Here is a 16,529-nt window from a genome sequence, read left to right as displayed (position 1 = left end):
ATGAAAGAGAAAAAAAAAAAAAAAAGGAGGTGGTGGATGAGTTTATGGCATTGATTGTGGTGATGGCTTCACGGGTGTATACATATCTCCAAATTCATCAAGTTGTATACATTAAGTGCAGCTTTTTATATGCCAATCATAACATAATAATGTAGTTTGAAACAAAACAAGCTTAATGCAACAAAACATGGTTCTCATTCCCAAGAAAAAACAAATTAGTTAATACCCTGACTTGACACTAAGGAATATGTAAAAATGGATACAATGTACAGAGGATTGTTTCCATGGGGCTTCAGAAAGAGGCAAGAGGTCTTCTCTGACAGGCCTGGTTTGTGGTCACCTGGTTCTGGAGCTGGTAGACCTTGGAAGCCTAGGCTTTGCTAACAAGGTAACAGGTTAGCCCCAGGATGTCCATTTCTTGATTAGAAATGGGAACTCTTAGGGGGCCTGCGTGGCTTAGTCGGTTAAGCATCTGCCTTCAGCTCAGACCATGGTCTCAGGGTCCTGGGCTCCCTGCTTAATAGAGAATCATCTTCTCCTTCTCCCTCTACCCCTCCCCCATCTTGTGTGCTCTGTCTCTCAAATAAATAAAATCTTAAAATATGGAAACTATAAAATTTGCATATTCTAGGAAGAAAGGACATACGATTTAATACTACAGGTGAATCTAAATATGACAAATTACTCACTTGTGATAAAAATAAGAACTTGGAATTGTGGAATTCTTTTTAAAAATCCACTTAGAGTTGCCTAGTAAATTGTCCTTCTCCTCGTTAGTCATTTATTTATCTACACATAGGATTTTGGTGACTTATCAACTAAAAATACTATTTCTTATACAGGTCTGAAGACAGACTAACAATTTTCCTTTTCTAATACCACTTCTAGTTCTGATTTCCACAGTTGGAGATTTTGTGTGCCCTAATTTTTAGGATTGCACCAATGTCTGTAAATGGTCCAGGGATCTTTTTAGGAGACAGGTTTGGTTCAAGTCCTAGTTTAGGCCCCTGTTAGGGAAGAAGTGGCCAGACCACAGACAAGTTACTTTCCATGTCTGATCCTCATTCATTTAACCTGTATTTGATAGTAACCCTGGCCTCATACTGTTGCTAGGAAGAGTCAACTCACTTAGAGTCTAACACAGTCCTTGACACATGGAAAAACTTGATAAATATCAGTTCCTGCTAATATTATAATGGTCATTTAATTTTATCCCAAAGCCTGTTTTTTGTCATGTGTTTCTTCATTGACTCATCATTTATCCTTGCTAGTTTCCATTCCACCCTCTTCTGGGTCTGCAAAAACTTCTGGTAATTTCCTACCCATATTATTTAGTACAAGAAAGCTGTTTAGAGGCAAAATAGTGAATGATGTTAAGTACTACAGAAAGAATAGCAAACTTTATACCAGAAGAAGGCTGGCTTACTGATTTCTGAGAGGAATCTTAAGGTAACAGATTGATTTTTAGTTATAATCTCAGAAATCTGACTTTGACAGAAGGAAGCAGAACCTTTTTCAAAGGTGGAGTCATGGCAACCAAGTTCTCAGGATATATTAATAATAATACAGCCCTGGGAAAACTGAATAACCACATACAGGTTAGGGAAATTAGACCCCTTCCTTCCACCATGTATAAGAATTATCCACTTTAATTAACTTAAAGTGGATTAAAGATGTAAATGGAAGACTCACAAGCATAAAACTACTAGAAGAAAACATAGGGAAAATGTTCCTTGACTTTGGTCTTGACGACAATTTTTTGGATATGACAAAAAAGTCACAAAGAGTGCCAGCAACAATAGTAAAAATAAACAAGGAGGACTAAATTAAACTAAAAAGCTTCTCAAGAGCCAAGAAACAATCAGCAAAAGAAAGGAAACTTACAGAATGGAAGAAAATGTTTCCAAACAATCTGTAAGGGGTTAATATTCAAAATATATAAGGAACTCCCACAAACTCAATAGCAAAAAACCTTATGATTAAAAACCAGATAAAGGACTTGAATAGACTTTTTCTTTTCCTTTTATTTTTTTTTTAAGATTTTATTTATTTATTTGACAGAGATCACAAGTAGGCAGAGATGCAGGCAGAAAGAAAGGGGAAAGCAGGCTCCCCGCGGAGCAGAGAGCCCGATACGGGGCTCGATCCCTGGACTCTGAGATCATGACCTGAGCCGAAGGCAGAGGCTTAACCCACTGAGCCACCCAGGCACCCCTGAATAGACATTTTCTAAAGATGACATACAAATGGCTGAGTGCATGCTCAACATCACTAATTATTAGGGACATGCAAGTTGAAACCACAATGAGATATCACCTCATACCTGTTAAAAAGGCTATTATCAAAAAGACAAGAACTAATAAATGTTGGTTGTAGAGGAAGAGGAACCCTTGTGATCTGCTGGTGGGAATGTAAATGAGCATAGCCACTATGAAATAATATGGAGGTTCCTGGGGACCTAATGTGTAGCATGGTGCTTATACTTAACAACACTGTATTATATTTTTGAAAGTTAAGAGAGTAGATCTTAAAAATTATCACAACACACAAAAAGAAGTAATTATATAAAGGGTGGGAGGTGTTAACTAATCTGATTGTGGTAATCATTTCACAGTGTACACATGTCTTAAATCATTATACCTTAATACATAAATTGCATAATTACATAAATTATATGTCAATATCTCAATAAGCCTGGAATAAGTGATACCAATACAATACTAATAAAATTATTCTTAAGCCATGAAAATAATACTGCTTTGGGTACTGACAGTTACGGCATACATTCAGCGTATACATTTCCCAAAATACACACACTGGAAATTGGATTCTAATGCAAAGGTTTCTATCAAGCCTAGAATCAAGGCAAAGTAAGTGGGTTATACAGTTTGAAAGGTTAGTAGCACTGAGTGTGAGAGCTCAATGTACCCATCGACATATGCTGCAGGGGGATATCTTGAGCCAGAATAAATTCTTCCATTAAGAGTTCTCTAATAAGCATTGCCAATGTTTGCCTCTCTGTTTTAATGTTTGAACCATATACTTTCTGAGTGATCTATCCTCTAACCATGACAATTTAGTTAACTGTATTGCTAATACAGTTAACTAATTTTTAGATTAAAATTATTAATAATTAGATTTTAGATTAAAATCTAAATTAAATTATTTTTAGATTAAAATTATTAAAACTAATTATTAGTTAAACTAATAGCCTTGTTCTTTCTCTTTATGGCTGGATCTCAAGAAGAAGTTGATTGCTAAGTGTGGTTTGCATTTATCTTCGTTCATCTATTATGCGTCAGTTTATTGCTAACTTTTAACTTTTTAAGGTTTTGGGGCAGTTTGCTATTTTATGTTGATAGATGTTCCTACAGGTCTTCCTCAAATTATGATGATGTTATATCCCAATAAATACATTCTTTTTTAAAAAAATTTTTTATTTTTTATAAACATATAAAATATTTTTATCCCCAGGGGTACAGGTCTGTGAATCGCCAGGTTTACACACTTCACAGCACTCACCAAAGCACATACCCTCCTCAATGTCCATAACCCCACCCCCTTCTACCAACACCCCTCCCCCCAGCAACCCTCAGTTTCTTTTGTGAGATTAAGAGTCACTTATGGTTTGTCTCCCTCCCAATCCCATCTTGTTTCATTTATTCTTCTCCTACCTCCTTAAGCCCCCATATTGCATCACATATCAGGGAGATCATATGACAGTTGTCTTTCTCTGCTTGACTTATTTCGCTAAGCATGATACGCTCTAGTTCCATCCACGTTGTCGCAAATGGCAAGATTTCATTTCTTTTGATGGCTGCATAGTATTCCATTGTGTATATATACCACATCTTCTTTATCCATTCATCTGTTGATGGACATCTAGGTTCTTTCCATAGTTTGGCTATTGTGGACATTGCTGCTATAAACATTCTGTTGCATGTGCCCCTTCGCATCACTACGCTACCTAAAGCAATCTACACATTTAATGCAATTCCTATCAAAGTACCATCCATCTTTTTCAAAGAAATGGAACAAATAATCCTAAAATTTATATGGAACCAGAAAAGACCTCGAATAGCCAAAGGAATATTGAAAAAGAAAGCCAAAGTTGGTGGCATCGCAATTCCGGACTTCAAGCTCTATTACAAAGCTGTCATCATCAAGACAGTATGGTACTGGCACAAAAACAGACACATAGATCAATGGAACAGAATAGAAAGCCCAGAAATAGACCCTCACCTCTATGGTCAACTAATCTTCGACAAAGCAGGAAAGAATGTCCAATGGAAAAAAGACAGCCTCTTCAATAAATGGTGTTGGGAAAATTGGACAACCACATGCAGAAAAATGAAATTGAACCATTTCCTTACACCACACACGAAAATAGACTCAAAATGGATGAAGGACCTCAATGTGCGAAAGGAATCCAACAAAATCCTTGAAGAGAACACAGGCAGCAACCTCTTCGACCTCAGCCACAGCAACATCTTCCTAGGAACATCGCCAAAGGCAAGGGAAGCAAGGGCAAAAATGAACTATTGGGACTTTATCAAGATCAAAAGCTTTTGCACAGCAAAGGAAACAGTTAACAAAATCAAAAGACAACTGACAGAATGGGAGAAGATATTTGCAAACGACATATCAGATAAAGGACTGGTGTCCAAAATCTATAAAGAACTTAGCAAACTCAACACCCAAAGAACAAATAATCCAATCAAGAAATGGGCAGAGGACATGAACAGACATTTCTGTAAGGAAGACATCCAGATGGCCAACAGACACATGAAAAAGTGCTCCATATCACTCGGCATCAGGGAAATACAAATCAAAACCACAATGAGATATCACCTCACACCAGTCAGAATGGCTAAAATTAACAAGTCAGGAAATGACAGATGCTGGTGAGGATGCGGAGAAAGGGGAACCCTCCAATAAACACATTCTAATTTGAAAATATCATCAGTCAACAATGCATGTAGTACACCTAACCTACCAAACTTCATAGCTTAGTCTAGCTTCTTGTAAATGTGCTCAGAACACTTACAGTTGGGCAAAGTTATTTAACACAAAGCCTATTTTATAATAAAGCTTTAGTGATCTCACGTAATTTATACTCTGAATACTCTACTGAAAGTGAAAAACAGAATGATGATATAGGTGCAGGATGAGTCTAAGTATATCAATTCTTTGCCCTCATGACTGTGTGTCTGGAAGCTGTGGCTGCTGCTGCCCAGAATCATAGGCATATGTTATGCATATCACTAGCTGAGAAATGATCAAAATTCAAAGTACAGTTTCTCCTGAATGTTTATCACTTTTGCCCAATCATGAAGCAGAACAGCTGTAAGTTAAACCATCATAAGTCAGGTATTGCCTATATATATAAATTATATACAATATAGACTCTATATAATCCACATTAAATATCTTACATCAGAAGTTATAAGTAAGCATATATCAAATGGTTTGGCAGTGGCCTTGAGCTGATTAATTTATTAATACTTGCCAAGCTACTAATTTATAATGTGAACATTTTTTTTCAAATATTTATTTATTTATTTTTAGGAGAGAAAGAGAGAGAGGTGGGGGAGGTATAGATGGAGAGAATCTTCAAGCAGGCCTCCTGCTGAGTGCAGAGCAGGACAGGACTTGGAGCTTGATCTCAAGACCCATAAGATCATGACCTGAGCTGAAACCAAGAAACTGACACTTCACTGACTGAGCCGCCCAGACACATGACTCTTAAATTCATTTCTTAAGAACAAGTGGTACAAAGGTTTTTGTATGTTAGATCTTGCATAAGACATTTACAAGTAAATGTAATTTCACTAGAAGCTTGGGATAAAACTAAGTAAATTACAGATATGAATGTGCTTTGCAAACTGCATGGTAAGTTAAAGTGTCACATGAATAATTAATAACATGAATGTGATAATACGAATCAGTGTTAAATTTTCACTCCCGACAAAGACTCTGCAGTTGCTACTCCATTATACTGAAGAGCGAAGTTGGTGGGAGCACCTGAAAATCTACCCTCATAACTCACCTTTATGTTTGCCTTTGGCAGCCCACACACTCTTCTCCAGCTCACAATGAGATGAGCACAACTCTTGTAAGCCTGTAAGAGGGAACAAAAGAACAAGAAACATTTTGCTTAGAAACTCAGTAGACCAGAAGGAGAATAGGAAATTATCATGAAAAAAGAGCTTTTCATGTTGACTATTTCTGCTGTAAAACTGCTATCTGGTATAGGTCAAATTAGTTATAAAGAAGTGTGTAGGAAGATACAACTTTTTAGTAAATTGCATTAGAAACTAAGCAGGTGGGTAGGTCTATGTACTGTTATGCAAGCTGATTTAGCTGTCAATGTTGAAAAAGATTAGAATGGCTAAATTTTCCAATTACTTTTTCCCTGGGTGAGTAATACCCTCTTCTAATATTGTGCCCTCCCAAACTCAAAAGCCGTATCTTTCTCTTTGTTCACTCCCTGCTTTTCTGTGCAACCAGACTAAATCACCAGAATTCCCTGACCATAACCTCTACTTCTTTGCCTCTGGAATTTTGGTCAACCTTTTCTATGTGCCTAACATGCCTTCTCTACCCACAAGATCAATGGGAAGTCTGCTCTGCTTTTGAAAGAAGACTCAGCTCCAATGGTACTTTGACAGGCACTGCTCTCTTCTAAGTGACATGTCCATTTAGAAATAATCTCCCTTTAAATAAGCCTTCCTCCAGAAATGCTTCTAAGCCTCAAAAGACACCTACTGAATATAGTGGATAGTATATACTCAGAAATAGGAATTAATAATTACTACCTTGGAATATTGTTGTTAACTTTCACGTTTGTGTATGTACAGTAGCATTTGTAATGTTAAATTCTTAATTAATTGTAGTAATTCCTTCATCTTTATCTGTATGCCTCCCTCACTAGACAATTGATTCCTTAAAGGTAGAATTCATTTGAATTCATTTCTGTATCCCTCACCCCATTCCCAATTAACTAGTGTTTGGCACAGGCCCTTGTAATTAGCAAGCTTTTTTTTTTTTTTCAATAAAAATTGCCTAAGCTTATTCGATTAATATGTAGGAGTGATGTAATTTATAATGTAATTTTGTCCTGTTTCTGGTATAGAGCTTCTAAAACCCTTGGAGTTTCCTAAGTGATGAGAGCATAGAAATATCTTTTGTTATGTTAATGAGATGACTTTTGGAAAGCACATAAGGAGGGGCTGCTAGCCAGGACAGCCGACCAGGTGATTAGACTTGGAACTTCCAGTCCTACCCCCTGACCTCTGGGGAGGAGAGAGGCTACAGACAGAATTCAACCACTAATGGCCAGTGATTTCATCAATCTTGCCTATGTAACGAAGCCGCCATAAAATCCCAAAATGATGGAGATCAGAGCACTTCAGGGTTGGAGAATACTTGGAGATTTGGTGAGAGCAGCCCACCTGAGAGAACATGGAAGCTTTGTTCTCCTTTTCACATCCCTTGCCCTATGCACCTCTTCCATCTGTCTGTTCCTGAGATAACTTTTTTTTTTAAATAGAAGCTTTTTATTCTTTTTTTTTTTAAGAAGCAGTCATTATTTTATTTGTAGATTTTATCATTACTAAAAATTCCAAGACAGTATATTGAAGTACAACATAGTTAATGAAAGAGATTTATATAATGGATGGAAAAATAATACACTATGAAAATCTATATCATTTCTACACACACAAAATAAATGAAATGATCATGTAAAGGATGACTTAATATCAGAAATTTCAAATTCCAAACTTCACACCCTTGAGCTCAGAGAATAGAATAAAATTATTAGTTGCTATAAGAAAAAAAGAACACAGTTTCATAAGGGATTTGAAAGTGAGAGAAAGAAAAAGAAGAGGCATGATAGAAAAGAGAGGAAAAACTTGATAAAAAAGACACATTTCAGGGCACTTGGGCACTCTGTTAAGTATCTGCCTTCTGCTCAGGTCATGATCCCAGGGTCCCGAAATTGATCCCTGCATCAGGCTCCCCGCTCAGTGAGAAGTCTACCTCTCCATCTCCCTCTGCCTCCTCTCTCCCACTCATGCCTGCTCTTTCTCCCAAATATATAAGTAAACTCTTAAAATTAAAAAAAAAAAGAGGCATTTCAGTCAACTGTTGAACTGGGCCCCCTACCTCCTGTCACCACGACCAAAAATAAATAAATAAATAAATAATAAAAGTACAAATAATCAATTTCTTTGCAAATCTGGTAAAGGTCTTTAAATGATTCTAAAATGAGGTTTGTCTTTTTTTTTAATTTTTTATTTTTTATAAACATATAGTATATTTTTATCCCCAGGAGTACAGGTCTGTGAGTCACCAGGTTTACACACTTCACAGCACTCACCAAAGCACATACCCTCCCCAATGTCCATAACCCCACCCCCCTACTACCAACGCCCCCTCCCCCCAGCAACCCTCAGTTTCTTTTGTGAGATTAAGAGTTACTTATGGTTTGTCTCCCTCCCAATCCCATCTTGTTTCATTTATTCTTCTCCTACCTCCTTAAGCCCCCATGTTGCAGCACCACTTCCTCATATCGGGGAGATCATATGTAGTTGTCTTTCTCTGCTTGACTTATTTCGCTAAGCATGATACGCTCTAATTCCATCCACATTGTTGCAATGGCAAGATTTCATTTCTTTTGATGGCTGCATAGCATTCCATTGTGTATATATGCCACATCTTCTTTATCCATTCATCTGTTGATGGACATCTAGGTTCTTTCCATAGTTTGGCTATTGTGGACATTGCTGCTATAAACATTCGGGTGCACGTGCCCCTTCGGATCACTACGTTTGTATCTTTAGGGTAAATACCCAGTAGTGCAATTGCTGGGTCATAGGGCAGTTCTATTTTCAACATTTTGAGGAACAGGTTTGTCTTTTTTTTAATCAACTGGTGAACCCAAGGAAGAAAGGGATTATGGGAATCTGTGATTTATAGGCGGTTGGTAAGAAGTACAGGTAACAACCAAGTAACAACTTGCTACTAGTGTCTGAGGTTCAAGGAGGGGTTTGCTGGAAGGTCAAATTTGCAGCTAGTCCATCAGAATCACAGGGGATAACCTGGACTTATGACTGGTAGGTGGAGTGGGATGGGGCTGGGATGGGAGTCATACTGGACCAAGCCCATAACCTGTGGAATCCAAGGCTCTCTCCAGATAGAGTTACAAATGAGTTGAAGTTTAAAACTCTCAGATGGTATCCCAAGAGTTGCTTGTTGGTATGGGGATGGGGATTCCCCCTCACACTAGAACTGGTATCAGAACCTGTTTAGTATCATGTCACTTTAGTAGCATGTCAACTAAATAAAATTGGTTTCATATAGTAACAAAAAATTATGTTGATTCTGAAGTTTGAATATTCTTATAAGGGCATGGGCTTGAGAAACTTAATGATCACCAGATAAACATGTAATAGAGGCTATTTTATAATGATAGAGTTTGTTTTATAATAGTAAAGTATATTTGACACTATGTTGACAAAATGCCTTTAAATATCAGTTTATGGATCATAAACTGAAAGGGACTTGAGAACTATTTACTCTAACCCTACCTATTTCACAGATGAGGCAATTGAGACCTCGTATGGTATTATGGGCTTGGTATGTGGGCTTGGAGGAGATATTCCAAGAAACATTTGGAAATCACAGAGCTGAGTCTTATGCTCAGGTTTCTTACCTAGCACTTATGCAGAAGGCTATTTAGGTTTTTCCAGTTGTGCTATGAATATGACAAATGTGCTATTAATATGATAAAACAGGGGCACCTGGGTGGCTCAGTGGATTAAGCCTCTGCTTTCAGCTCAGGTCATGATCTCAGGGTCCTGGGATCGAGCCCCACATGGGGCTCTCTGCTCAGCAGGGAGCCTGTTTCCCACTCTCTCTCTGCCTGCTGCTCTGCCTACTTGTGCTCTCTGTCTGTCAAAAATAAATAAACTCTCTTTAAAAAAATGATAAAACAGATAAAATAATTTTGTTTTTGTTTTTTTTTTAAGTTAAAAATTCCTTATTTTTTTTATTTCTGGCACCACTACCACAATTCACAAGGCAATATATCTGATGTAATGAAAAGAAAAAGAAAAAGAAAAAGCTACAACAGATAAAAGACCTCTGAAATGTACATCTAATTGACACTACATTGCATTAATCAATAGCTGTACTTTCTGCAAACTGTGGTTATGACAGTCCTGAACAAGAAGTGTTTCCTGTTTAAGCTGCAGTAACTCTTCTGACTATGGATCATTGTTCCTTCTGTGGCAGATTTTTATAGTTTTTCTAATGCATTTGGGACAACTGTCTCAAAGTAACCTGCTGCTTTCCTGTTAAGTCCATACTCTCTCTCCTGCAAAGAACTATAGCCCCTTTCCCCTGAAAATTTTTTAGAACCTTCTGCTACCATTTCTACCACCTCCCCACCAGATCCATAACTACCACTATAGGAATTGCCCAAGCTTTTTCCACCAAAACTGCCCCCCTTCATGGTTCCATAATTTGATTGTCGTTGTCCACTGTAATTTCCACAATCATAGTTCCCACCACCACCATTACGGTTAGCTCCAAAATTTCCTCCTTCATTGTGACCATCATATCCTCTACCACCACCACCACCACCATATCTTCCTCCATGGTCTCCATATCCTGGTCCACCACCACCATAACCTCCTCTACTACTATAAGCAGGGCCACCACCATTGTTGCCACCATTACCTCCAAATCCATTATATCCTCTATCACCTCCTCCTTAACTACCTCTGCTGCTACATCCTCCACCATCATAGCCTCCTCCTCCACCAAAGTTTCCACCATGGCCAAAGTTACCACCACTTCCAAAGTTTCCTCCCTGACCCATGAAGTTGCCAGATCCACTTCCATGACCTCTTTGTGATCCAGGAGACTGCATTTCTTGTTTAGAAAGGGCCTTTTTTACTTCACAATTTGGCCCATTAATAGTGTGGTATTTCTGAATAACAATTTTATCAACTCTATCATGATCATCAAAAGTTACAAAAGCAAATCCTCTCTTTTTTTCACTCTGCCTGTCTTCCATAATTTCTATGGTTTCAACCTTGCCATACTTTTCAAAGTAGTCTCTCTTCTGTGTCTTTAATACCACCAACAAGAAATTTCTTCACTATTAGATGGGCACCAGTCTTTACAGAATCCTCTCTAGAAACACCTCTCTTTGGTTCCACTACATACCCACCAACATTGTGTGGTCAGGCACACATTTGCTGCACCAACCTCTTCAACACAAGAGTAAGTCACAAAACCAAAAGCCTTGGAATGTTTCTCATCACCACACTATCTGTACGTGAACCCCATTTTTCAAAATATTCTCTTAAACTATCATTTGTAGCTTCAAAGCTCAAACCACCAGTAAACAGTTTCCTCAAGTGCTCTGGTTTCTTTGGATCATGGCTCCCTCCTCCCAGCAGTAGTGGCAATGGCGGAGTCAGACGGGGGGTGACGGGGAGGTGGTTTTACCTCTATTTTAAGACTGGACTCACCTCTTCCAACTTGAGTTCAATATGGGCCAGATAAAATGATTTTGGAGAGACAAAGACTAGATATTTTTTTCTTTTTTCAGAAGGCTACAATAATTTTAAACTAAATATCTTCAGTTAAACCTTCAGGATTTAACTTGAATTTTTAAATTTAAAGAATTTGGATAGACCAAGATTACAAAGTTAATTCAAGTGTGAGAAATAATGAGTCAAAGTATGGAACTAGAATAGCAAAGGCTTTCTTAGAGACCTGTTTGTGGAACTCAGACAACAAATGCAGAGAATGACATAAGGAAGCCAAGAAATACGTAATCCAACTCAATCATGCAGTAGTTAACAAAACTGAAACATCTTATCTTTTTCACTAAATCATTAACTGCATCTGAAGGATAGTGAAGAGAAGCCCTAATTATTGAAAGTAAGTTTAGGAAGACATATCTGGCAATTGTGTGTAGAAGATTATGTGTAGATCCCCAAAGATCATCTGGGAATTCTTAAAGGGCTGAAACTCCAATCAATACTGTAGCAGTAGAAACTCAAATCATGAGTAAACATTGCAAAAGAAACACCAGGAAATCATAATTGCCTGGAGAATTGGGTAAAAAAGAGAGACAGAAATAAAATAATAGCTCAAGTTAATATTTTAAGTTCCAGAGACTTGACATATGTTTTCTATTGATGAAACAGGGAGCGGGGTCAGGTAGGTACGAGATAGGGTAGGCCTAGTTTCAGACAGACTAACTTTGGGTTGACTCTGGGATAATTCAGTACGTCAGTTCCCAAGCCTGAGGGAGAGATAGGAACAGGAGACTTAGACTGAGATGCTATGCATCTCATATAGGCTGAACCTATATAAGAAATAAACTCTTGAGAAAGAAAGATAGAGAGAAAACAGCACAGGGGGCCAAGACAGACCCCTGGCCAATGATCACAGCTGGTTTCAGAGGAAAGGAAACTGATGAGGGAGGGTCTGAAAAAAAAAAACCAAAAACAAAACAAAGAGCTGAAAATATTATAATATTGATCTTGGAAGAACTCTTCATTTCAAAGATAGTTGGAAAGTGTGTCCACTATGTCTATGTCTATCAACTTCAAAAGACTAGTTTCTGTGTCAGTATTTGGCCAAACAGTTCCAGTCTTTTGTGAAAAATTATAGAAAATTCAGTGAAGAATGTTGAAAGAAGAAAAACCACATTAGACTAATTCATCCTCAGAAACACAAAACATATTAAAATATTTCATTAAAATTTTGGTTTTTAAGTATGTTCAGACTACTTGTAAATATTAGAAATCAAACTTTTTATTGCTGTGAAAACCCTCTATTTTGAAGATTTGTGACTAAGGCAAAAATTCAGTCTGTAGTCTGACTCAGTGGAAAAGCCTACACTAATCTGGTTAAATAGTCTAAATACAGTGACAAATCTGGATACCGACGTCATCAGAGGAGCTACATATAATCTTAAAAAGGGAGGGCCGCCAATGTCAGAAGTTGTTGAAATGCAAAAGTTGAGACTCATCAGTGTTGCTTTCAAACCATTCACTGATTCAACGAATACTGATCTCTAAATCAGAATGTATTACACACTATAAATTCTGAGCCAACTTAACCTACAATTAGTTTTCTTGATTAGGATCAAAGTTGTTAATGTGAATTATTTTTTTCTTTTCAGAGAAATAATGCTCATTTGTCCATTAGTTCAGAATGAAGTGAGTCATGACCGACTAAGTGGATAATCTTGGGACGTTCACTTTTAATTTCTGTCTTTGTAAAATGAGCAGATGATAGTGGATGATCTGAAGTCCCTATTGTCTTATAAAAAGGTAGTTTCTAAATTATTGACCGGGGGTGATAACATGTTCTTATCAAATCTTCTGCAACCTGACTTTTCACATAGTTGTTATCTAGATATGGATGTAGGCATGGGAAATGTAACATGATCTAGGTAAAGCATTGAATTCAATCATTAGACTAAAGCAAAATTGATAACATGGTGCATCACCAGGCTTCTAGGAAGAGACAGCCATAAGATTTATGTTTTGTGGAACCAATAAGTGTATTTCTGAGCACATCCTCTGACTTCCATTCAATAAAATTAGAAATTAATTATAAAAGTACTTAGAAATCAAATATTAACAATCTAATGAAAGAGGAAATCAAGACACAATTTAAACTGCAAACATTCCTTAACATATATAAGGAGATTACTCTTGAAGAATGTGAAAACTTAGGAACAGTAAAGGAATATAAATTAAAACAAAATGCCATCAGATTACCAATATTTCTAAAAGAAATATTAGAAGAGCCAGGGTTGGCAACTGTAGAGAAATGGGTGCTGCCACATACAGTTGATAGGACTTTAACATGGCAAGTCCCATTTAGGGGAGCAGTTTGGCAGTAAGTTAAAAACTGAAAATACACATACACTTCAATGGAGCCATTCTACTTCTGAGAATCTCGCTTCCTGAAACAACACATACTAAGCCCAAATACAGATACACAGTGATGATTATTGCCATATTGGATATAAAGTTGGGGGAAAAAAAACCAACATAAAATACAACCGTATGTCAAAATTTTACAGTTCTATGAAAAAGCCATCAAAATGAACGAGGTGAGGGATCCTGGCTGGTTCAATTGGTAAAGCATGTTACTCTTGATCTTGGGATTGTGAGTTCAAGCCCTATGTTGGGTTGTAGAAATTACTTAAAAATAAAATCTTAAAAAAAAAAAAAAAGGAATGAGGTGGATCTACATGTGCTGATATGGAAAGATATTATTCTTTAGTGAAAAATGATTTAAAGCCTATTATACTATGACCTCCCTAGGTGTAACCCACCTTTATAATATGTACTTACCTGTACTATAGAAATTAGCAAACTCATAGAGTATTGTATACATTAAGATGTAATAGTAGTTACCTGTGGCGAGTGGCTTTGGGAGGTAAAGGAGGAACCTACATTTCATTATTATAAAATTTTGTAGTAGTCCGAAATTGAGAAAATTAATTTCAAATAATAGAATAGCTTAACATGAATTTAATGAGTAAAAAGTTAATGCTTCATTATTATTACTCTTTGGTGACTTTTATATTACATATGAATTCTTCACGCTAAAGCATTATATAGACATTGCTCTACATTGGCTATTGCTGCATGTACTTAAGCATACTATTTAAAAATAATTTAATAGCTCAGGGCGCCTGGCTAGCTCAGTCAGTGGAGCATGAGACTCTTAAACTCAGGGTCCTGAGTTCATGCCCCACATTCAGGGTGAAGCCTACTTAAAATACAATACAATACAATACAATTAAATAATTAAAATAGGGCGCCTGGGTGGCTCAGTGGGTTAAGCTGCTGCCTTCGGCTCAGGTCACGATCTCAGGGTCCTGGGATCGAGTCCCGCATCGGGCTCTCTGCTTGGCGGGGAGCCTGCTTCCCTCTCTCTCTCTCTGCCTGCCTCTCTCTCCATCTACTTGTGGTCTCTCTCTGTCAAATAAATAAATAAAATCTTTAAAAAAAAAATAATTAAAATAAATTAAATAAAATAATTAAAATGAAATTCAAAAAAAAAAAAATTAAAAGTGATAAATTTAAGTCATTTTAAAAAATCCTAAATGGAAAGCTTGCTCTATTCTAAAAGCAAACTTAAAATATAAAAAAAACTAAAAATTATGTAAATACTAAAGGATATTAATCCTCAGAAGTAATCAAAGAATCAAAGAATCAAAGAGATCAAGAATATGGCATTGTACTATCGAAACTAAAATGGGTAACAGTTCATATTTGTGAGAGTTTGATCACAAAGCACTTTTATATATTGCTGATGGTAACAATTTTTCTTATGGTGTTATTATATCATTTATACACACACACACACACACACACACACACACAGAGCTACATAAAAGCTGAAAGTAAATATTTTAGAGTATTAAGAGAAAATCTCCAAATAATATTTTAGATTTGTTATTCCCCTCTGAACTTTAAATACATTCCAGCAGTTGGAATTCATTATCTACATTACTTCTGTAGTGAGATAAATATAAAAGGATGTTGAAAGTAGTATTTAAAGACCTTAGCGTATTCATTAGAATTATCAGAGGTATTCTGACTTCTATCATTTAGTGAACTCTTATACATTAGCCACTTTTGTATGAAGGGGCCTTTCTCTCACTTCTCTAAAGGATGCAGTGACCTTCAGTTTATGTCTAAGGAATTAGGAGATGATACCACATGATGACTGGTGTTTTGGCTGAATCTTGGCAGGGGCTTCCATAGCCTCTGCCCAGTACTGAGCTTAGCAGAACGGAATCACCAGTCTCTTCTCCACTTGGAAATTTTTGATATTAATCATTCTCCATCACCTTTAACCATACAAATTCTTATAACAAATGCAGGTTTATTTCTGTCATAGGGCTTAAAAATGAGATGAAAAGGCAAAAATGTCTGTCTCAATCTCACTTCATTTCCTTTGAGACTACATCACTGGGGAAAAAATAAAACAGTCTACGATCTGTGGTATTAAGGGTTTAAGGTTCTGCGCAACTCTGCATGCATAAGCATCTTTGGCCTAAATCCTTCACGTCTTTCTGTCATGCACGTGCATGCGTTGCGTGCATGTGCACACACATACACACACCCCTCTAGCGTGGAATCATGGGCTGATACAATGACAGAGCCAAAAGAGATTATTAGATCCTGTCATCCAGCAGTTTTAGGATCATGATCCTTGGAGCATTTGGGCTCTGTGTAGCGTCTCAAGGAAACCTAGGAAAGCAGGAGGATGTTCAGAGAGTATACAACTAGGCCACTGTAGCTCTGGTTAAAATAAAAATTTTACTTCACTTTCATTTCTCATAAAGCCCAGGTGCAGCCACCTAAAAATGATCTCAACCACTGATGAAGTCCATTTTACTCATTTAGTACGTTAGGAAACCAGTGTCCCAGAAAGTTCAGTTACTTCACCAAGGTTATAAGCCTAGGGCG

At 37.0% G+C, this 16,529-nt stretch overlaps 1 protein-coding gene across 1 annotated transcript in view; it reads right to left on the bottom strand.

Annotated features, from left to right (window-relative positions):
• The window catches only part of ANO3 (anoctamin 3), a 411,475-nt gene that overhangs the window by 279,928 nt on the left and 115,018 nt on the right, over positions 1-16,529 (bottom strand). Inside the window, exon 2 of the mRNA XM_032359616.1 lies at positions 6,050-6,121. Within this exon, the coding sequence (XP_032215507.1) occupies positions 6,050-6,121 (72 nt within the window). The remainder of the gene's footprint in view (positions 1-6,049; positions 6,122-16,529) is intronic.

Source organism: Mustela erminea, chromosome 9, assembly GCF_009829155.1.
Source record: "Mustela erminea isolate mMusErm1 chromosome 9, mMusErm1.Pri, whole genome shotgun sequence".
Taxonomy (NCBI): domain Eukaryota; kingdom Metazoa; phylum Chordata; class Mammalia; order Carnivora; family Mustelidae; genus Mustela; species Mustela erminea.
The sequence above is the reverse complement of the archived record's forward strand: the minus strand, read 5'-3'. Positions and strand labels throughout refer to the sequence as shown.